General features: G+C 49.0%; 1 protein-coding gene across 1 annotated transcript; it reads right to left on the minus strand.

Annotated features, from left to right (window-relative positions):
• Positions 1 to 15,583: 15,583 nt before the first annotated feature.
• On the minus strand, positions 15,584 to 21,791 carry Nkx6-1 (NK6 homeobox 1). Its single transcript, XM_028867449.2, is given in 4 exon segments — positions 15,584 to 17,208; positions 19,283 to 19,455; positions 21,108 to 21,317; positions 21,320 to 21,791. Coding segments are annotated over 4 exon segments (1,107 nt in total). The 3' UTR covers positions 15,584 to 16,956.
• Between the last annotated feature and the right edge of the window lie 708 nt (positions 21,792 to 22,499).

Raw genomic sequence — 22,499 nt, forward strand, 5'->3', positions numbered from 1 at the left:
TTCCATGAGATGATGTGAAGTGTGTTATACAGCACCTGATATGCACTAAGTGCCCAATAAATGACAAATATTACTAAAATGGGTAAAGGAAATTTCAAATCGAAATTTACATTTACAAGACTTCATTTTTTGAAGAAATACAGAAAGTTGGAATGCTCAAAAAGTCTGTCTCTGTTTATTTAGATGAACTGAGTAAAAAAGTCTACTCCTGTTCCAACACAGTAATCTAATTAACCTTTTGCCAGTATTAAGGTGACCTTGAATTGGTCTTGTGACCTCAAATGCTTAATGTTGTTGACTTTAAATGGGGTTTTTAGGATGGTCAGAAATAGCGTATAGAGAAATCGGCAAAAGGTCAAATTAATTTACTGTGTAATAAATAGCCAACACATTTGGCATTAGCTGATTATAAATAGGAAGAAATGCATATAATTCATTTCCCAAAATAAGAAGGTAAGAGATTACACAAGTGTTTTAGAATAAAATTCAAAATAAAATTTAAAAAAAAGATCTATCAATCTGTGGTCTCACACCACTTATGTTATACTGGGAAGAGATTAAATTATTCATTTTTATAAACTAAAGAAAATATTTCCAGCTCACACTGAAATGAAGTAAAGATGGATCTAATTAAACAACACTGATTTATCATCATAAACTTCCCTGCCCCAGCAGAGAAATCACTGAGCCAGGGTGAAATGGAAAAGATAAATGCAGAGTGTGGAAATGTCAGAACTGAGCGACTGTCTGATTTCTGAAACGCCTTCTCATTTTACAAATATTTACGCTTCAAAAGCCAAAACTCTAGTGACATCTTCATGTTATCAAACTTTAGGATGAATGACCAAGCCTATTTTACCAACAGAACTGTGTTTGGAAGATTAGTTTCAAAACAGAATCACAACCATAAATAACATTGTGTTACTTTAACCATGGCCAAAACACAGCCCATCGGATTGTTGTGCCTCACACTGAAGTCTTGGTAGATTGTGGGTTTGTTTTTGTGTTTGTTTTCTGATTACTATGCAAGAAAATTTCTGTACATATAACTATTCTGAATCTCACTGGTATGTCAGAGTCTAATTGTTTCTGATACAGAAGTAACCGTGTCTTTTTATTTATAAATTACATTCACCACCCCACATGATTATCTCTGGCTGAAAGACACATCAGAAGGAGATCACCAAAGCATTCAGCTGCACTGTTAATATGGGTGCAGTCTGAAGTCTTTGCTTGCAATGAAATCGAGCTCAGATGCCTGCCTGTCCAGTATGGTTAAGGAAGATGTATAAGGCATCTCTTTATTGAGAATATCTGCAGCTCTCCCTCCTCCCTGTAATAATTGTTAAAGCCACTTGCTTAATCAATACCTGGCTTCTGTGCCTGTCTGGAGGCCATGAGTGTTCACACAGGGCCATCACTCCACCTTATATTTCTCCAAGTTCAAATGTTTGTCTCCACAGTAGGGCTTGTTCTGCTACCATTTATACCACTTACTGCTTACATGCTGATCATTTCAGCCACTCTGTTATTAATTTTTGATCACCCTGGACCATGCCCCATTCTTCCTGTTGCTGTGTCAGATCCTTTGGCCATTTCTTCCTGTAGAAATGAAGCTTTAAAGGCCAGTTATTTGGAGAGCATCACCATTTATAATGTCCTAATTATTCTACATAATCAATAACATCAAGGCCTTTTTTCTTGGAGACTTTCTGTTTATTTACATTTTATTCCACACACGTCAGTTTCCATCAAGAGCAAAACCGATTTTCTTGTCTTGTGTCTGCTCTCAAGACAGCCTTAATTCACCATAAATCTATTTGTGTTCACTATGTAGTTAGACCCAGTTGGTGATCTTGATATAATCCTGGGCCAAGCATGTCCTGCTCTGCAAGGCAAGACTTTTATGTAACTCGGAATGCTACCCAGACGATGACCATGGAGACTGCAGCAGGGCTTTATTTCATTGTGTTATTTTTGCAGAGGCCTCTGTTTATGATGTGATGCATTTGGGCCTAAGCACATTAGCTGCATTATTCATTGGGTACATTTGTCAGAACATGCATGTGTATAAAGAACTAATGATCCATATTAAATTAATGGCGCTATAAAGAAGAAAAATACTCCACACACACAGCTATGTCAGAAAGTACAGACTCCGATAAACCATAGAAAGGGCCTAATCGGATGAAGCATTGGACTGTTCTGTCTCCAAAATTACATTTCTAGAAATGTGCTTGTACACAATGTTGGTTTTATTAAAACAAATTAATTCAGTCATTAAGGAATCATAAGGCAAGTGTCTCATAAGTCAGGACCTCCAGTGTAACAAATTGATTAAATGACTGTGTAATAGTCTCTTTTAAACAAATCTAGTGTAACAAGTTAATAGATCTGCTCAATTACCATGCTGGGGTGATGAGGGTGTGGGCGACTCTCATTAAATCTGGAAGATTGTTCTTCGGAGTTTTTTCCACTCTCTGTATTTTTCCGGGTGTGCTCGGTGATGTTTAGAATCTGTGGTGTATTTGGGGGGCTCTAAAAATTGACTGCTGTAATCACAGCTTAAAATTTTTAAACTGAAACTTGTGATGGATCCTTGCTCTTTTCCTCTCCCTCCCTCCTCTTCCTCTCCCTCCCCATCCCCTCTCCCCTTCTCCCTCACTCTCCCCATCCCCCTCTCACCTTCTCCCTCACTCTTCCCATCCCCCTCTCACCTTCTCCCCCATCCTCTTCTTCCCTTCCTCTCCAATCTTAGGAGTAGACTAAAATGGAGACCGAGCCCTACCCACCTCCTTCCTTTGGCCTGCTTACGTAAAAATAACCTAATTGCCCTCGAACCAGGTGCTTCCTCTATGCTGAAGCAAAAATTTAAACAATGAGATCTGACTAGTGAAAATCTGGGATGGCCTAGAGCACCAAGGGAAACAGTGAGCGAGCAGGTAGCTAAACAGCAGCCTTATTTTTCAGCTAGGGGTAGATTCTTGCGGAACAACCCCCCCCGGGGGGGTCGGGGGGCGGTGCTTCACACCGGAGAGGGAAATGTACAGGCAAGCTCAGAGGCCCTCCATAGATAGCTCCACTTTGCCCTTAGCACAGTGCTTGAGGCAGGTGCCAGAAGGATCCCAGAGCCTCCACCGAACGGGCTGAGCTCCCATTTGAGGTTCGCCATAGAGAAGTACCCCTGAAAAGATTCTAAAGAGAGCTAAAGTGTCTGCCGCAGAGTAGACACTGAACTCTGGGGCTTTTTTTTTTTTTTTTTTTTTTTTTTTTTTTTTTTTTTTTTTTTTTTTTTTTTTTTGCTTAAGAAACACAGAAGTATTCTCTGGTGGGTGCTGAAATCTCCGGAAGGATGGAAAATGCTCACAGACAGACTCGGAAGTTAATGCTCCCCTCGCTCGCAGGATTCCGATTCCCAGCAGGCTCTAGGATTGGAGCAGGAAAAAATGACTTGAAGTCTGCCTTTTTGGAGGTGCCCGTGCCTGTGACACCCTTTCACCAAAGGCCCCGGAGGAAACAAAATCTATTACCTATTGCCATTTTGTTAAGTGTCTGCTCTGCTGTGTGACCCAGCCACTTTATCTGTTGCTTTTATTTTCTGAGTGCATGTTGCCCATATGTTACTCTAATAGTTGCTATAATTCTTGAGCAATGGGGCTCGTATTTTACGGGCTGAATTAAAAAGAATGCACTTTAATAAAAACCTGAGCAATACACTAATGGCCTGACATTGATGTATTTGCATAGAGATGAATTATACCGGCCTGCTTGACACGACTTTTAATAAGTGATGGAGACGGTTATTATAGGATGCACTTTGGTGTGTGTTTAACAGTTATTTTAGTGCATCCGTGGCTAAAACCCGGAGTGATACAGTCCAGCGCACAATCGCAAGGTACTTTTTTGTCTTGCGCGTTATGACATTTATTGGACCACGCTGAACCCATATTACGATCGCAAACCACATTTTATTAATCATTAGTAACGTTTAACTGTAAACGGAATCGGGAATTGAAAAGAAAAATGAGCCCCTACTGTATACCCTCATCCACATTAAATTTGAAGTAGTCGTAATGAGCGTTTTTATACCTGGCGTCCTCTCCTCTGAACTGACAAACCTCTTGGCTACATGAGCCTAGAGGTGGATGGGAAAGGCCACCGCTCTCCCAGGCAGTCACACGCAGTAAGAAATCACCAGTTTAGACTAGTCGGTGAATGAGGACGACTTTGGATCCATCCGCTAGGGCTGTGGATATACACCGCCCCGAGGTCATACTCTAGTTAAAACCCCTGCGATTGCGAACGCCGGCTAGGTGTGCGTCCTATTGCATTCTCACGACGTACACGTCCTCTCGAAATAAACAGAAATAAACGGTACACCGAACTGATCAAAAATTGAAGGCGTCCCAGCCTCAGCTCTTTGGGCTTTCTGGGACTTGGTTCGCGGGTTTCCCGGGTTGGGGACGCAGACCGCGCGCCACCGCTCCATGCCCTTCCTCCCGCGACCAGCCAGCTGCGTCTGTTACAGCCGCAGAGGCAAATGGCCACGTCGCACGCTGAAAAGAGATTGGAGGGCAGTCCTCCTCCTGAACCTGGAGAAGGGTGAGTCGAGGACCGAGTTTGGAGAGGGTGCCACAGGGCACCTGCGACCTCAGCACCCAGGGCGTGGCGTGTCCTTGCAGGACACCGAACGCCTGGAGTCCCGGTCCTCGTCAGAGCAGATGTTTTTGTCCCTCGCGGAGATTTGTAACTGATGTTCGCGGACAGCTGGTGGACCGCGCCAGCAACTTGCATCTGTTCTAGAACAAACCTGGTGGGAACTGCGGAGGAGAGGGAAGGACCCGCAGGGGCAAATTAATGCGTGTGTTATGTGTTACACACTCTTCTGTGTCACTCACAGCGTGAGAAACGGTCGGATCCAGTTTAGGGAGCTCGTCCTGACTGCCCAGTGTAGGACCAACCAAGGGAGAGAAAAGGCTAGAAGCTCCTTGAGGAAAGGAGCGAGGACTCCAGGGTGTCTTGTGTCGCAGCAGCTCAGAGAATACCGGCTGGGGTCCGCGGATGCAAAAGCCGCAGCGGTGGTCCCCAGGCCAGGACGGCTCGAGCCTCCCGGAGATGGGCGGCGACAAGGCGTGGGCACTAGCTGTGTGAAGGGTGCTAAGGAGCCCTCGGCCCAGAGGAACAGTGTGCCTTGGTGGGCACAGCAGGGTCTGTAAGGGCTCCAGATCCGGGTAACCGCGCAGTCCTCCAGCCTGCAGGGGCGCGCCCCGAATCCGAAGTGAGCTCGCGCTGGGGGGGGGTGGCTGGGGGAGGTTGTGTGCGGGTGTCGTGGGGAGTGAGGGTAAACCAGGGAAGGTGATTTACTGTACCCAGCTCTACTCTGGACACTCCAATCCCCTCTTCTCTCTGAAGACGCGCAGCCAGGGACTCTCAGATGGGGCTCTGGGCACAGCGACACCCAGGACAGACAGTGCCAAGGACCTGCACTGACGTCTTGAGCCCTCTTCGTTTCTTGGGCAGAAAACTCAGACTGGGTGTGATGTGGTGCAGCAATCGATGCAGCTGGCTTCAGACAAGCCTGCCCCCCACGCTGACCAAAGGTCTGCCCCTAGAGGACACCCTCGACACCAGGGAAACAGGCCCAGGAGTGGTCATACCCTGAGTCCCAGTCTCGGGTGGGCCAGACTCAATAGAGGTCAAAAAGCGTACTGGGCCAGAGAAGGAAGTACGCGGTTCTACCACTTGAAAACTGAAAATCCCCTCTAGAAGATAGGGACTCGGCACTACAGTATAGTGAATGATAGCCCAAAAAAACGGCCTTGACCCAGTGAGGGTTCGTTTCAAACTGTGTGAGCGTGCAAAGCAGAGATGCGCAAGGAACGCTCGACAACCTAAGAGAACAGTGGACAGAGGAGGCAGAGGCCATCGCTGGCTCTCCCCGCCCTGGAGGGGTGGAGGAAGGCATTCTATTCTCTGAGAAGATCTGGGAACTGTGGCAGCTGTTCCTGCCCCCTCTGCTAGCAGGTGTGGCCTCTTCTTCTTAGCTAAGCAGAATGCGCTGAAGAAGGGGTCCCGAATGAACTTAACACCCACTGCCTCAGTCAGCCCCGGATCACCCTCACAGGGAGTCCAGCTGCCAAACCCACCCTACCCGGAAGCACTGGCCTGCCTTTGCTTTGCAGAGTAAGACTCCATGGCCAAGATGTGCGGGGGGGGGGGGGAAGCGCAGAGAAAGGAGAGACTTGAGCCTGGGGGGCGTGAAGAGGGGTGGAGATGCCTGCGGTCCTCTTCCCAGGGAGATGAGAGTACCAGGAACAGCTCCGCGGTAGTCTTTTACTTTCCCTTGCCAGTGAGTTCGGATTAATTCTGATTTATCTGTATTTCTTTTGTCTGGAATTCAAAGGGCCAACAGCCCCCAAATTTGGCATCTTTTCTTTCCCAGTCCACGACCGACCGGAAGAATCTTCTAGAGCTGCGCCTCCCGCTGGGCGCCACAGAGTCTTTCACTACTCTGCTCCCTGGAAGGAGAGTCGCCAAGAAATCCTGTTCCCCAAGACTCGGAGAGACTGTTGCATTCCCTTTCCTTGGCCCTCAGGAGATATTCCAAATCTTAGGAGCAATGGCGCTGGTGGAAGAAGTCTTCCCACATCAGATGTGACCCTCCCATCTTGGACCAAAGAACCGGGTTCCCTTCTTCTGTTCTTTAACCGCTCTTGATTTTATTTGTCAGAGTGTCTGGCAAGAGAAGCAGGATCCCAGGAACAACTCCTTTAAAGGGAGATGACTAGGTTAACTAAAACAGCCCGATTGTAGTTGTGTGAGTGAGCAGGGGAGGTGGGAGGGACACCCCCTCCCTGACTCCTCCTCTTTCTGGTCCGTTACAGGACCAGACTCTTGGACCTTTGGACCTTTGTCACCATCACAGGCCTTTTTCCAGAGCAGGTGGCTTTTACAGTAAGCTTAGTATGATAGAAGAAGTACCTAAGGAGAATAACTGAAAGATGAATCCGTTATGTGTGGGAAAGCACACACCCCATGGGCACAGTGACTCGTAAGTATCCTGAAGGACCAGGGAAAGATGCTTTATGTTCTCCGTGTTGCAACATTAGCCAGCAGGCTGAAGGAAGTTGACTTCAGGGGACCACCAGGTACACCTCTACCTGCAGGTCTCCTGAGCCTCACAGTCCTGCAGGAATCCTCCAACGCAAGGGTCTCTGCATGCTCTCCAGCTGCCTCCTGACTTTCTAGGCACGGAGAACAAGAACAGTGTGCTGTAGACGTGGAAGGTGACCCGAGTGCTCCCAATGAGGACTTGCAGGAGGTGGGGCCTGTAGTTAGAATGTGTAGAGATCAGTTAGTTGTGTTAGTGTTTAGTATTCCAAATTTTTGTCCCCAAAGAAAATGTTACTGGAAATCAAGTTTACCATTTCAAATGCTCTGCTGGGTGAGTGAATGAGGTGTGAATCTCACAGCAGTGAACCCTGGAGATGGCCAGTGAGCTCCCTTCTTGTGTCCTACTGTCCTTCATGTAACCCTAACCTATGTGACTACACTACAAAATGGCTCCGCTGAAACTTTTATTTTAAAGCAACTCTAAATGTATGAATTAAAATACCATTTCTTGGTCTTCCATTTCTCCCAGGGAACATCTTGACATTAAACTCGTTAATCTATTACTTTGGCCTGCTTTTACAACAACTTGTCTGCTATTTATAAGTTCAACAAGCTGTAGAAGAGACTCTGGGAGCCTGAGAATTACTTCCTTCCAGGGGGCAGGAATGAGAGCCGCATTAAAGTTTCTCTCATTTTCTTTAAAACATTCAGGAGAATGCAACATTCCTGTGGCTTCTTTTCATATCTACCTCCCCCCCCCCCCCGTGTGCGTGTGTGTGTGTGTGTGTGTGTGTGTGTGTGTGTGTGTGTGTGTGTGTGCCCACATGTACAAGATCAAGACGTATTCCTTGGATTAATGTTGTAGCTCAGTTAATAAATTGCTTGTCTAGCATACAAGAGGCCCTAAACTCAGTTCCCAGCATCATATAAAATTGGACGTGGGGTGCACTCTAGGGAGGTGGAGGCAGGAGGATCAGAAGTTCAAGGCTACCCTCATAGCAAGTTTGAAACCATCCTGAATTACATGAGACTCACACAACAGTCAACAAGCACCATATGACTCATGTTCTGGTAGAGAGACATTCCAGGTTTCTGTTTTCCGAGGAGCACTGGTGTGACAGTACAGTCCAAGCTGCTATCCTCTGGGCCTTTCTAGACTATCTAAGGCTCACTTGTCTCCCTGGCGAGATAACACACAGGAAAACTGAAAAAGTAGAAATAAAACGCTGTCCACCTGCAAGTCATCAAACCCTTTCAGGTGGAGCATGGATCCTTGGTTGTCAGTCACCTTAGTCATGCTGAAGGCAAAGGGCACTCAACTCTGCCCACTTCTGCCTTGCAGTCTGTCTAACGGATGATCATGGCATGCTGGTTTCATGTTTATCTCTCGAGAGCCCTTACTCACTATGATGATCTTTGTCAGACTGTCTGGGCAGGCACAGGGATTGCTTCTTACCCAGCGAGTGATGGAGGTCAGTCTTGGGCTGTGTCTGGCTGGCATTGCTCTATGCCTGGTCCCCTGACTGCTCTCTGCTTGTTCTCTTGGGAGGGGAGTGTGAAAATAGAGTATGTGAGTGAACGAGGCATCATGGCACTTGCCTATAGTCTCAATCCTTTGGAGGCTGAGGCAGGAGAATCCTGAGTTCAGCCTAGCTTGGGCCACATAGCAAGAATGCTGTGTCATGAATGAATTCATGTGTTTATTTTTACACCTTTAAAAAAATCAAAGAAGGAAGAGCCTTCTGCCAACCAGCTTCAGTAGTCAACAGTCCTACTGAGTGAGGAAGTGTCTGCTCACATCTGGGCTTCTGTTCTCCTAGGAGTTTGCTGCTTTCCTCCCTTCATTCCTTCTCAGGAGGTCACAGCAACTTCAGCAGGATCTCTCACTCCCCTTCCCACCTCATCACCATAACTTAAAAAGTCCCACAGCCCTGGTTATCAAAGGGAAAGGTAATGGAGTGCCCAACTTAAAAGTAAGTGTGTGTGTGTGTGTGTGTGTGTGTGTGTGTGTGTGTGTGTGTGTTCTGGCACCTAACAAAGCAATGAAGTGTGTCTTTGGTCTCCTGCCATGGGAGAAACAATAGGGACAAGCAGGATGCAAAGCCCTGTCAGCATCTTTCCATGTCTGAGGTTTCATAATGGAAACATGGTGTCCTATTTATATAGCCCAACTGCACGCCATATTACAGGAAGTAATGTAGTCGAGTTTCTCAACCTTGAAGAGCTGTTCTTATATTAACATAATTCTACAGGGAAAGAAAAGGAAGGTTGCCAAAGTCACATGATTTACCTGAGATTAAGTTGGATGGTGCAGAGGTGAAGAACACTTGCTGCTCTTGCATGGACCAGGTTTGGTTCTCAGCACCCAAATCAAGTGCCACACAACCAACTCCAATTCCAGAGGATCTGATGCCATCTTCTGCCTTTACACACCTGCACACACATACACTCAAGTGCACACACACATACACATAAAATAAATACATCTTTTAAAAAAAAGTGAGGAAAAGGAACAAAAGATTCCTGGGGCTCAGATGTTGCTTTAGGGAAATTAAGTGGTGCTTTCCTTTTCACTCTTCAGTGTCCTTCTGAAGTATGTTCAAACAGCTTTAAGTGATCAGTACAGATGCTCCGAGTCTTTCCTTTCAATACATGACTTTTTATCCAAAGAACAAAAATAAATCTTTTAGATGCTTAGTTTTCTGTGCTATATAACAAATTACCCCCAAAATTAGTGGATTAAAACAATAAACCTGCCGGGCGGTGGTGGCGCACGCCTTTAATCCCAGCACTCGGGAGGCAGAGCCAGGCGGATCTCTGTGAGTTCGAGGCCAGCCTGGGCTACCAAGTGAGCTCCAGGAAAGGCGCAAAGCTACATAGAGAAACCCTGTCTCAGAAATCAAAAAAAAAAAAAAAAAACCAAAAAAACCTTTATTATCTGGCACACTGTAGGTCAGAAATCCAGGAAAGCTGGGTGACTCTGACTGAGGGACTCAAAGAAGGTAGCCATCAAGAGGTTGGCTGTCCCTGAGCTGGAGGATCTGCCTCCAGACTCTACCTACACCCTTTGATCATTAGGACTCATATGGACTTAACTCTGGGCTGAAAATGTCACTCAGCTGATAGAGGGTTTGCCTGCCATGAAGGAAGCCCTGGTTTAATCACCAGCATTGCCTAAAACAGTGTGTGGTAGTGCTGAGCAGTATGTCCAGCACCAGGAAGCAGAGGAAGAAGAATCAGGCTAAACTACAGGAGATCCTGCCTCAAAACAAAAACCCAGATTGTTAAAATAAATTGCTGGCATAAGCTTCCCTACTCCTGACCATGTGAACCTCTCAATAGAGTTGTCTAAGACAAGAGGCCACTGACTGCCCCAGGCAGGGAGCCAGAAGGGAGAACAGCCATATTCTCTAATCAGCATAATGCCCCCACTTAGGACTAGGGCAACCAGGCTCTACTTTTTAAAGGAAGGACTATCCCAGAGTTTTTGGAAATCCTTTAAGAACACCTCAGCTAGCTGCACTTTATATTTCACCCAGGGAAAAACAAACCCTGCCCTCAAGAATGTTTTCACTTCCATTTTATGATTCTTCCTGACCGAGTATCTATCTTGCATCAGAGCTAAAAGTAACCTTGGACGACACATTTCTTGATGCTCCAGCAGATGCTTCTGATTGATGAAGAAGAAGACGAGGTTGATGGTGATAAAGGTTTGGCTCCCACACTTACCTGTGTCAGGCCTTGTTCTCAGAGCTTCTTACCAACTGACAGGTTGCATTCTCCCAACAAACTCTGAGAGGACAGTGCCCTTGGCATCCCTTTGCACAGCCAAGAACACTGAGGCACAGGGAAGACGCAAGTCACTTAACCAACACTGCACAGCCAAGCAGGATGGCAGCTGTGCGGTCTCGTGACTGTGGCAAAGTTAAAAAAAAAAAAAAAAAAAAAAAAAAAAAAAAAAAAAAAAAAAAAAAAAAAAAAAAAAAAAAAAGTTCTCAGGCCCTCTCATTCTCTTGGAGCCTAGGGTTTAGGGAGAAAACTTGGCAAGCCCTGATAGATCAACGTGAATGATGCAGGAAGGGAAGAAGACACTTCCCCAGGAAGAGAGGCTTAACAAAATTGTTTTTAAGAGCTTAACCATACTGTTAAGAAGAAAGGCCAGTGCTGCAGTTGACTATTGGAAAGGTGACTGAGAACTGCGCCAATGTGTGAGGCTCCAATCAGAGGCATGGGGACTCCTCAAAAGCCTTTGCTTGAAGATGACTGTAGCCAATCTATGCCCTACGCTGATAATAACTAAGAGAGTTGACTTCCAGGAACCTTAACTTTCTCTGTGCAACACAAGGAGATTTGCCTCCCAAAACCTGGCAATTTTTTTCATAATTTATATACCCTGACCAATTAAAAATCTGTGCACAGAGGCGAAAGGAACTTGCTCACTTGCTTCCTTCTTGAACTTCCTGTGTCTGCCAAATCATGTCATTATCCCTCAATGTTTCTCTTGGTTGCCCCCAAGAAATATAAAGGCATTCGCATTAGAAAGTACTAGAGATCCCCTATAACAATAGGATGCACCTATCTAAACTGCATGGTAGAAAACTCCCCCATACAATGTAGAAGGGATCTATCTTTAAGTAAATCCTTATCTGAACTAGCTCTTATTTTCCAAAGAAGACTTTGTGGCTAGAAAAGAGGCTTCTACTTCAGGTTGGCTGGAGTGGATACCAAACGCCTTGGGAAAATCATATTTTTCAAAGTTTCTAATGTGTTACTCCATCGTAATGTCTGCTCTGGGGGCCTCAGAACAAGTAATACACGTTTAGAAAACTAATCTTCCAGCCACTGGGGTTAGATGGGAAAGGAAGCCAGAGACTGAGCTTAAGCTCCAGTTTTGTGGAACAACTCCAAGCCAGCTTCAGGGAAACGCCCCTAACCCTTCAGTCACCCCAGTCACACCTCCTCCTCTCCACTAATTTTCTATTAATAAGTGGGAGGGTTTGTGGTGCTGAGTTTTAAGAGGACCTGGTTGGTGTGGTGGCATGGGCCCACCGTCCCAGGAGGAAGGGCTGGAGAATCTCCAGTTTGAGGCCAGTCAGAGAGGGTCTCAGAAAGGAAGAGAAGGGGAGGGGAGGGGGAGGAAGAGGAAGGGGGACCGGAAGGAGAGGAGAAGGAGAAGTGGGGAGAAAAGCGGCAGAAACAAAGGGAAGAGGAGATGAACACAGAGGAGGGCAAGGCAAAGAAGAGGAGGAAGGAAGAGGAAAGGGAAAGAAAGCCTTCCCTACCCCAGGAAAGATGCATCGCTCTCTGAAGTAGCCATCTGAATCCTTCAGAACGAAATAGCACTTTCCCAAGGAAAGGAGGGGGAGATGTACTGGAGAACTGGCTTTTAGAAAAAAAAAAAAAAAAAAAAGTGGTCCTGAGGTGGGCGTGGGGGAGTATTCCCTGCACGTCTGCCCGTGTGTGGTAAAGGGGAGGGGTGTTGAAAGCAGAGAAGGCTGTTCAAATTAGCCTAAGATGGAGTTTATAGATGAAATCAACACTTACCTCTGTTGTTGTTACACCATCCCATTGTTGAGGGTTAACAAAGGCGCCACTGTCTCTTTAAGCCATTCAGTGCTAGGAGTTCCCAAGTGGAATTTCTCTCTCTCTCTCTCTCTCTCTCTCTCTCTCTCTCTCTCTCTCTCTCTCTTCTCTCTCTCTCTCTCTCTCTCTGTGTGTGTGTGTGTGTGTGCTTGTGTGTGTGTGTGTGTGCATTCCTAGTCCCCTCCACCAGCTTGAAGGGGAGGGAGACCTCTCCAAGTTCTCTTGACCCTGGATTGCAGAAGATTTCAACGACACCCTTAGCCTCTGTGATGTAGAACATACAGTATGTCCAAAAAGAGCAGGGCTCCAGAACTCTGAGTCCCCTCTCTTCCCACTGTTCTCAATAGGGAAAGGAAAAGTGGATTAAAGTGCTCACAGGCTTGGAAACACGTCCAGCACCCCTCACCCCAGCTTCTGGAAGGAAAGCATATGGGTATGACTTCAGAATCCCGAATGTAACCCAAAGGGAAAATTAATCACCGCACAGGAAAACTGATCAAGAAGAGAGAAGCCAGGAGCATGGCTTCCACTGCATGTCCCCCTCCCTCAACTAGTCTCCTCAATGTCTTCCTTTTTAGGAAAAGAAACACACACAACAAAAAATCAAAACATGGTACCCTCCATTTCATTTCATGCGCGCGCGCGCGCGCGCGCGCACACACACACACACACACACATACACACACACTTTGTTCTTTACACTTATTAAAGCAGTGTTCTGTCAAGTCACTTGAGACATTTTTTTTTTCTGACTTTCAGTGATGAACCTCTAGCTGGAGGCTTTCACCAGGTTCTCATGGTTGTTAATACCATAACATTTTTAAGCTGAGATGAAGAACCGCAACAACAATAACAAAAAAAAACCCCACAACAAACAAACAAAAACAACCAAAACACCAAAGGGTTCTTCCCCTTAGTTGCTTGTGGGGGGGGGGCTTCCTTAGTTTCCCCACCAACTAAGTCTTAGGAAGAAATTAGCTTTTTGCATATACATAAAGAAACTAAACCAACCCAGACAAAGGAAAGTTGAAGAGGTACTGTCCCATCCATTTCTCCCTTCCTACCATCTGTACGGGGGCCATTGGTGACCGGTGGCCAGCTGGAGTTTGGGATGGAAGTAAATTAACTGGAAACCTCAAGTCCCTGCTGCGGGCAACTGGAAAAAAACTGGATGCCAGTGCAGTGTGGCCCCAGAGCCCAGGGCCACCAGTCAGCTCCCTGCAGAACCTCATGCCACCAAGTTTGTCTTAGGGGTGGGGTACAGTGGAAGCCGCAGCCCCCCCCATGTGTTCACATCTAAAGGTGCAGGGCACAGAGAATCGTGACAGGACCCTCTCCACAAGTCCAACCTGAAATAAACACTGTCGGCCTTCAGATGATTTACTTCCTGAGGAACACATTCCGTCCTACTCAAGAGTTTCCTATGACTCCTATTACTACCACATCATCTCTCCCACTCCCAGTTACTGCTGTCATCATCCAGAACCGATGTTTTTAATTGTGGTGTGAATTTTTCTCCCCTTTTGTTTCCTAGCTTCTTCATGCAGCAGAGAGGTTAAAAGTTGACAAGAGCGCAGTGGGAAAAGGACTTTTTATTTGTTTCAATGAAGTGTCGATGCAAAATCGCAAACTTGTGTGTTCCCTTTCTCAAAAACAGTGAAGCCAAGGACAGAGGGGGGAAGGAGGAAAGGAGGGAGGGAGGGAGGGAGGGAGGGAGGGAGGGAGTGAGGAAGAGGGGAGAGGGAGGAAAATTGACAAAAAGAGGAAAAAGAATTTGAACAGCAGGAGGGAGATAATAAAATACTGAAAAGAAAGAGAAGAGGGTCGAAGGACAAAGGATGAAGGAAGAAAGAGAAGAAGGAAAATCTGAAAAGAAAGGAGGCTGGTTCCTTGTTTGTTCACAGTTAGGCTTAACCGGCTATCACTCCAGCAAAGTCTTCTTGGCAATCAATCCAGCTGCCTTTCTATAGGATGAATATCTCAGTCTTGCTAAGAACACAGAAACCAAAATGCATTGGAAACTTCTGGAGAACTTTGCAAACTGGAGACAATAAAAGGGGACGATTCATTTCCTTCCTTCTTTTCCAGCATGCCATCAGGAATATACATCACAAGAATTACCATTAGCCATTCCAGCTTCTGGAGAGAAAAAGATGTTTTTAAAATATGCATTCTCTAGAAAGCCAAACAGTTCTCATATTTGCTTTCCCTGCACTAAGGAATGGAGGTACCACTGATCTGTCTTTCTCTGGACACAAGCTTGTTAGCCTACATCATTAAGGAAAAAATATATATATCTCCCTGGACCTATAACTGAGTGTCTGAAAATAAAATTATGCCCATGCCCCTCCCAAAAACCCAAGACAGTAACTGCCCTCCAATGCCCCGGATTAACACATTTTCTCACGGAGAAGCTTGGGGCACTGTGTCTGTAACGCTAAAGGCTGACAGATCTGGTCATTTAAAAAAGGTTTCTCTCTGCTCACTATAGTGCTTGGTAAATTCGGGGCTCCTGACTTTCTGCATTGAACTAGGTGACTACGGCAGAGAGGCAGCACCCAGCTCCCTGCTCCCCCTAAGCTAATTGAATCAGGGGTTGCCTGAGGAACTGCACCCCACACAAGGAGATGAGGTCTCCCTAGACTCCCCAGGGGCTTCCTGGTAAAGGAGGGGGGTTTAGAGAAAAATTAGGAGAGACATCAGAAGCATCCACCAGACAGTTCCAGTAAGCAGATGATGGAGATGCTGCTACTGATGATGATTATGATGGTGGTGATGATGATGATGATGATGAGGAGGAGGAGGAGGAGGAGGAGGAGGAGGAGGAGGTGGAGCTACTTTACCCAGGAAGTCTATATAACACTTTTTTTGTGCTCTTGGCTTCTATTTGAAATGTCTGATGAGGCCAGGTGATCTGTACCCATTCATTCAAGGCAACAGACTCTATTCAAACTATTTTTTGTTGCTGTTTTTAATTAGATTTATCCTTTAAAACAGAAAGTGCATTACATTTCATGGGTCTTGCAAAGGGGCTGCCTTTTCTTTACAAACCGAATTCCTGGTATAAATTAATAAATGTTAAAGAGGCTAATATATCACCGTTATTAGCTTAAAAAGAAAACAATTTACATATTCTATAGTATTCTTATGATACAAAAACACTTCGAATTTAATTACAGCAACTAAATGGAATTCTTATGTTCTGACCCAGAGCGCTTGTAACAATTCCCACCATCTACTTTTAACACGCATTTTTATCAGAAAGGGGTTAAATTAAATACAAGGTCTTGTAGCCCCTCCCTCCCCAATATTTTCTTTAAATCACTAATAAATAGCAACAAACGACTGTGCAATTTCGGAAGGGAACCCAGAAGCTGGTGTGAGAAGCTCGCAGGTCCTGCAATTTCAGGCTTTAAGTCCTGGGGTGGGGCGGGGGACCTGGGGCTGCCCTGGGGCCCAGCGAGGTTGGCCGGGCTCGCTAGAATCGGCGAAGGGGGATGAACGGTTAGGAAAGATCCAGAGCCGTAAGAGGAGTGAGTCGGGAGGTGTCTGGGGAGGGCGATGACATTCTTTTCTGAGATTCCCGAGTTAAAACGAAAGACGGCCAAGTGGTGTGAATATCTCTTAAAACCAACGGGAGGAAAGGTAGCCATCTCTTTATACCAAATTCCAAAAAGCATTTTACATTTTAAATATTCACAATAAAGTAACTTCTAGTCAGTGTGACTCACGATTTATTTACATAGAGCCTTCAACAGGTTACTTAGTGGGCAGAGCAGTTGTGGGCAGCGGGAGCCTCGGTCCCCTTTTTTCCTAGGCGGCGGGCGACGCCCTGCGTGGCTCGGAGAATCCCACCAGGCGCTGGCCGGCGACTCTTCGGAAACACGACCGGGATCTCAGGGACCGCAGAGCAAGGGACCGAGCCTGGATGGGGAGCAGGGGGATGGGGGGGGGCAGTGCTGACGTCGAGGCTGGGAAGGGTCCTGGGGAGCCGCGGGGTTGCGGGTTCGGCTGCGGGTTTGTTTTTTTGTTTTTTGCGCAGTGCAGTCGGCGGGCTCCCTTCTCATCCACGCGCCGTCCTACGCCACCCCCCCCCAGCCCCGCCACAATTTCTAGGTTAAAAAAATAGATATGTACATCTTAGAAAATAGTAAAGGCCCGGGGAGCAGCGGGGTGCTGGGGCCCGGGTTGGGGGTGGGGGACGGGCTGAGGGGCGCGCTCGGGGCGGCCGAGATCCCCGCGGTGCGGTGCGGGCGGCGCTCAGGACGAGCCCTCGGCCTCCGAGGCGTGCAGCAGGAGGCCGCCGCTGCTCGACTTGTGCTTTTTCAGCAGCTGCGTGATTTTCTCGTCGTCAGAGTTCGGGTCCAGAGGCTTGTTGTAGTCGTCGTCGTCGTCCTCGTTCTCCGAAGTCCCCTTGAGCCGCTCGGTCTCCGAGTCCTGCTTCTTCTTGGCCGTGGCCATCTCAGCCGCGTGTTTCTTCCTCCACTTGGTCCGGCGGTTCTGGAACCAGACCTGAGCTCCGAGAGAGGGCAGGGGAGGGGAGGGCAGAGGCAGGGCCGGGGAGAATTGAGCGCCGGGAGACCCAGGCTCCCACCTCGCCACCCTCCCTCGCGGGCCCCCGGGGTCCAGGCGTCAAAGTCAGGCTGCCGGCCTCGCTAACCCACCGCCGTTGCCATAGCGATAGTAACACAAGAGCGCCGAGGCCGGCCCTAAGCCGTTTCTCCGAAAGAGTGAAAACAAGACTTGGGTCGAGCTTCCCTAAAAATAAACTTGCTTTTCCTACGTTCCGACTGGAAACGGAACACTTGCTTAGTTTTCCCGTCGTGGCAGATTTTAGTCCTTAACTTGTAATCGTAGATTGAGAACTTTCAAACAACTACAGTGCCGTGTGATTTGTGATTTATCTTCCGTAAGAGCACAGTATTAAATCCAGTGACATCTGCTGTGTTTCTCACTTTTGAACACTTGACTGTGTACTTATTTGAGGCCTGAATCCGCACTAACATCATTGCTCGATCCCCCTCTCTCCTCTCCACAACACTTTAGATGCGTGATCCCAAGTTTTCTGATAAAACGACAACTTCAGGTCATTCATAGCAACCAATACAGAGGCGTGGAGACATTTAACGTCCCAGTCAGAATCATCATGGTGCTAAGTTTCTTTCCCTACCCTCAATGTTCATAAAACCAAAGGTGAAATATTATGGTCTCGTCTATTCTTTCAAACACTAGTGTAATATTGCTACTGCCTAAGACATTCGTTGGAAATACAAATACGTTCAGTCTGTTCATGATGTTTGACACGGGTCTGACACCTGTATTTTTATCTTTAGGATCAGGAATAAACAACCAATTTTCTGAACATTTTGAACTGCCCTCTCTTTTATGCTTCTGATCTGTTGTGCATTTTATTCAGGGAATTAGAATTGTTAGGAAAAGTGGTTTTCTTTATATTGCTATAATTCACTTCCGGCCATATGGACATATTTATGGTGACAGATGAAGACCTCCAGATTAAGGTGATGGGCTCTCTAGCCACCCACTACAAAAATAATTTCAAATGTGATGGTTTTCTAATGACCACGTGAAAAATCTCGGCTGAAATAGATTGTGTGATGTTTGGCTAGCAGGGAAATAAAGTATCAGACTTAATGATGTTGCTCCTTAATGAGAAACAATATAACTAAAGAAAGCAGATCCACACACTCTCACCATAAAGAAACAAGTGTAACAAACTGAACTGGACCAAGAGAACACAGAAACCCAGTAAACCATCAGATTGAATTTACACAGCGGGTTCAACCCCTTTATTTTCAGAGACAGACTTCTAAAATTTGATTTCCTAGAAATAAAGTATACAACTCAATTATAAGCAAAGTGACATCTTACTTGCAAATTTTCATAAACTGCAGTATCTTAATTCTGCCGATAAACTTGCTTTAAACAGAATTCAACCCCATAATACCCTAAAAATCTTGTCAGCTCATTTGGAAAATTACTATTCCAAAATGATTATCTTCATCTAAGCCAAAAGCAAGCTTTATCAGTGTTAAGTTCCTCTGGATTCATTTACCCCTAATCTACAAGTTAATATAGAAGTATTGTGGTGCTGATAACCGTTAGGAAATTATATATCTAGTGGAGCCTGGATCGGCAAACAAAAGCTTAAGTGTCTTTACAAATAAGCAAATCAAGCTTTCTAATCGGCTCAATCTGTGCTCAGATATATTTCCTTAGTGCTTTTATTCTCTGATAAAGGCGAGTTCCCCCAGTACCGGCTGCAGTCTAGATTAGCCTAATTTCTAAGGCGGGGACTCGAATCCTTTTGTTCATCAACAGTTTGCCTCCAAAAGACCCCAGGGCCTGGGGGGGGGGGGGGACTCTCTCCTCCGCTCCCCACTTCTCCCCAGGCTCCTCAGAGCGCCACTCACCCCCACCTAGTTTGTTAGTTTGGCGAGGGGGAAAACACAGGCGCGTGTGCGTGAACACACACACACACACACACACACACACACACGCACGCACGCACGCACACGCACGTCCGTCTGGGGAATGCTATCCCTGGGGGTGTCAAAGGTCCACTCACCTTGACTTGACTCTCCGTCATCCCCAAAGAATAGGCCAAGCGAGCTCTCTCTGGCCCCGCCAAGTATTTCGTTTGTTCGAAAGTCTTCTCGAGGGCGAAGATCTGTTGGCCAGAGAACGTGGGTCTGGTGTGTTTTCTCTTCCCATCTTTGTCCAACAAAATGGATCCCTGATCTGCAAGAACCGATATCATAACAGAGAGTGACCAGATGATCAGCTACAGGGCTCCACGGGGCGGGGGGGGGGGGACAGGGAGCGAATTGGCAAAGCCATGCTTTGATAGTAGACGCTTATCCGTGGCCTGCACCAGAAGCGCACCCAGCACGTCCTTTTGGCGGCTTGTGCCTGCTACTTTTGTCAAAGCCAGGTGCGGTCCAAGCAGCAGTAAATACTTTCTGCTTAACCACATTGCCAAACAGCTAGGGAGACCACTGCTGAAGAGTTCAGGACTGAAATGACACACACACACACACACACACACACACACACACACACACACCCTGAAACTAAGCAGGAACGCATGAGAAAGGTCACCCTTCCCTCCCGGGGTCAGTCCCTGTGCGCAGGGAAGACAAGTAGTTTGGTATGAAGGTAACTACGTTTTTATTTTATATTATATTTTGTCGTCCCCCCCACACACACACCTTGGTCACTTCTCTAACTTGTGTTGGGCCACAAAAGGCTCCTTGTGTTTTGCACAGTTGTGAACTAACAGGTCCCTAGTCTGAGGCAGCTGTGAGCTGGGGGGAGAGAGGGAGGGGGGGGTGCGGGACACAGCTTTTGGCGATCCCTACAGTCAACACTAATACGTGTCCCGGACACCCCAATAACCCTGAGGAGTCACCTCCCAAAGAGAGCCTCACTTGGTTCCCTCGGTTACTGAAGTTATTGCCACTAAGCCTCAAGTATGGAGTTCCAGTGACTTGGACTAACTTCGGGGGCGACTTGGTCACCAGCAAAGAACAGAGTGAGAAGAGGATCTGAGCCGGACCCTGGACGCCATCTGGGGGCTAGGAGCCTTCTGGGGGCTGTGGCCCACTAGCCAGAAGACTACCAAGGCCATTGAGTTGACCCAGACAAAGTCTTTGGGAGTTCCATTTTACTGCTCTGTCACGCGTCACATTTCTCTCCCTCTCCTTTCTTGTGTTAGGTCATTGAGTGTCAAATTCCTCCTCAATGTGCCCAGATCAAACTTGCACAGGACCCTGGGGTCCAGGAGTAGGGAAGACCCAGGCCCCGAAGCTTCCTCGCCCCGGTTCTGGGAACCGCCGGCTGTAGACAAGCGTACTGGAGGTGTGCAGGGAGATGGCCAAAAAAAATGTGAGCTAGAGACGTCAAGGAAGGAGGTGTGCGTGGGGATGCCTGCTTTTCCTGGGGCGGTAGGAAGTTGCCCTGTCCACGCTCTCGGGTTTGCGGAAAACCCGGGTCAGGCTTCTGAAGCCTTGAGGGAGGCTCTGGTTGGCAAGAAAGAGCCAGAAAAACAGGGGTGCAGAGGCCTTTCTCCCCCCACCCACCCCGCTTCCCAACTCTCTTAACCCAGAGCTGGGTAATTCACGCACAGCCCAGACAAAAACTCGCCCACTGCGCTGCGTTCTATCCAGACACACGCTCTCCCGCGGAGCCCAGGCCTGCCCGAGGCTTGACGACCTCAGGAAAGCTTGCGTCCCTTGCTAGACGCCCGGGCCCAGCCACCATCCTGCTGATCTGGCACTGTCAAACTCCTGGGGGGGTGGCCCCGAGGACCCACCCACCCTCCGGCACACTAGGGGACAGGACCCGAGAGCAGGCGTAGGAACGCGGGGACCCGGGCCCGCGACAGTACTCACGGGGCGTACAGGCCAGGCGTGCGTCCCTCCAGGGCGGGCTCTGCATCACCCCGGGCCAGAAGATGGGCGTCCGGCCGGGCAGCTCGGCCAGGGGCTTGGGGTACCGGCCCACGGCGGCCACGGCCGCGGCGCTGGGGCTGAAGTAGAGCCCGGGCGGCGGCGGCGGCGGGCTCAGGCTGCTGAAGCGGGGCAGGCCGGCCAGCAGCCCGCGGGCGACGAGGCGGCGGCGGCGGCGGCGGCTGCAGCGGCGGCGGCGGCGGCCGCAGAGGCCGAGGTGGCGGAGGCGGACGAGGCGGACGAGGAGGAGGAGGAGGACGAGGACCCCGAGGGCGAGGCGGAAGGGAGGGCGGCCCCCGAGGCCACCGGCATGGAGGGCCGGCTCAGGATGTCGTTGATGCCGTGCGGGGTGGCGGCCGAGAGCTGCGGCGGGGGGCTGCTCAGGGACGAGAGGCCCCCCGCGGCCGGGGGCTTCAAGCCGCCTGGGTTGTGGGCCCCCAAAGGCGGGGAGGGCGACGAGGACGAGGAGGACGAGGAGGAAGAGGGGGGCCCGGTGGGCAGCGGGGGGTAGGCGGCGGGGTACAGCGGGGTCTTCATCTCGGCCATGCTGTGCAGGGCGGCCAGGGGCGGGCTGCTGAGCAGGAACGCGCTCTGCCGGGGGCCCTCCATCGCCCCCACAGCTAACATCCCACAGCCAGGCCCGAACCCGCAGCCGCGCAGGCCGGTGGCCCCGCCGGCGCTCCGGAGAGCCCGAGGCGCCGGGGATTAGGGGGCGCAAGTGGAGTGTGGCTCGGCTCACTCGGAGGCCACCACCGGCCAAGGGAGCCCGGGGCCGCGGGCGCCGGGAGTTGCTGTCCGGGATGCGCAGCAGAAATGTCCAAGCGCCCCCGCGGGAGGCTGCGGCCGGCGAGGGCGGCGGGAGCGCGGGCGGGCTCGGCGCGGCTTCGGTTCGGAGAGAGTGGCGGCTTCGGTTCCCGGCGCTCAGAGCGCTCTACGTCTCCTCTTCGCCAGTCCCCCCGCGGGAAATCACCAAAACTCGCCCGGAGCTGGTCCCGGAGAGTTTGCCACAGCGCTGGGAGCCACCCGGCGTACACTTTGATGTTGGAGGGTGGGGGCTGGCGCGCCGGCTTTGGGGAGCTTCAAAGGGCGCCGCGTTCCGCCCGGTGCGCGCCTCTAAGCTGGCTCGGGAGCTCAGCGCCGGCCGCGGCGCAGCTGATTCGCACTCGCTGCTCCCTGGCTCGCTCGGGGGACCACGGAGCGCAGCCGGCCCGCGCGGGGATCGCGCCTGCCACCGCCGCGGGCCTGGCTCTCTACTGCGCCAGAGAGGGCAGTGCCACCGCTCCGGCGGCCCGGGGACTTGGCGCGCCCACGCGCCGGCTTCCCCTCTGGGCCACG

Source organism: Peromyscus leucopus, chromosome 10, assembly GCF_004664715.2.
Source record: "Peromyscus leucopus breed LL Stock chromosome 10, UCI_PerLeu_2.1, whole genome shotgun sequence".
Lineage (NCBI taxonomy): Eukaryota > Metazoa > Chordata > Mammalia > Rodentia > Cricetidae > Peromyscus > Peromyscus leucopus.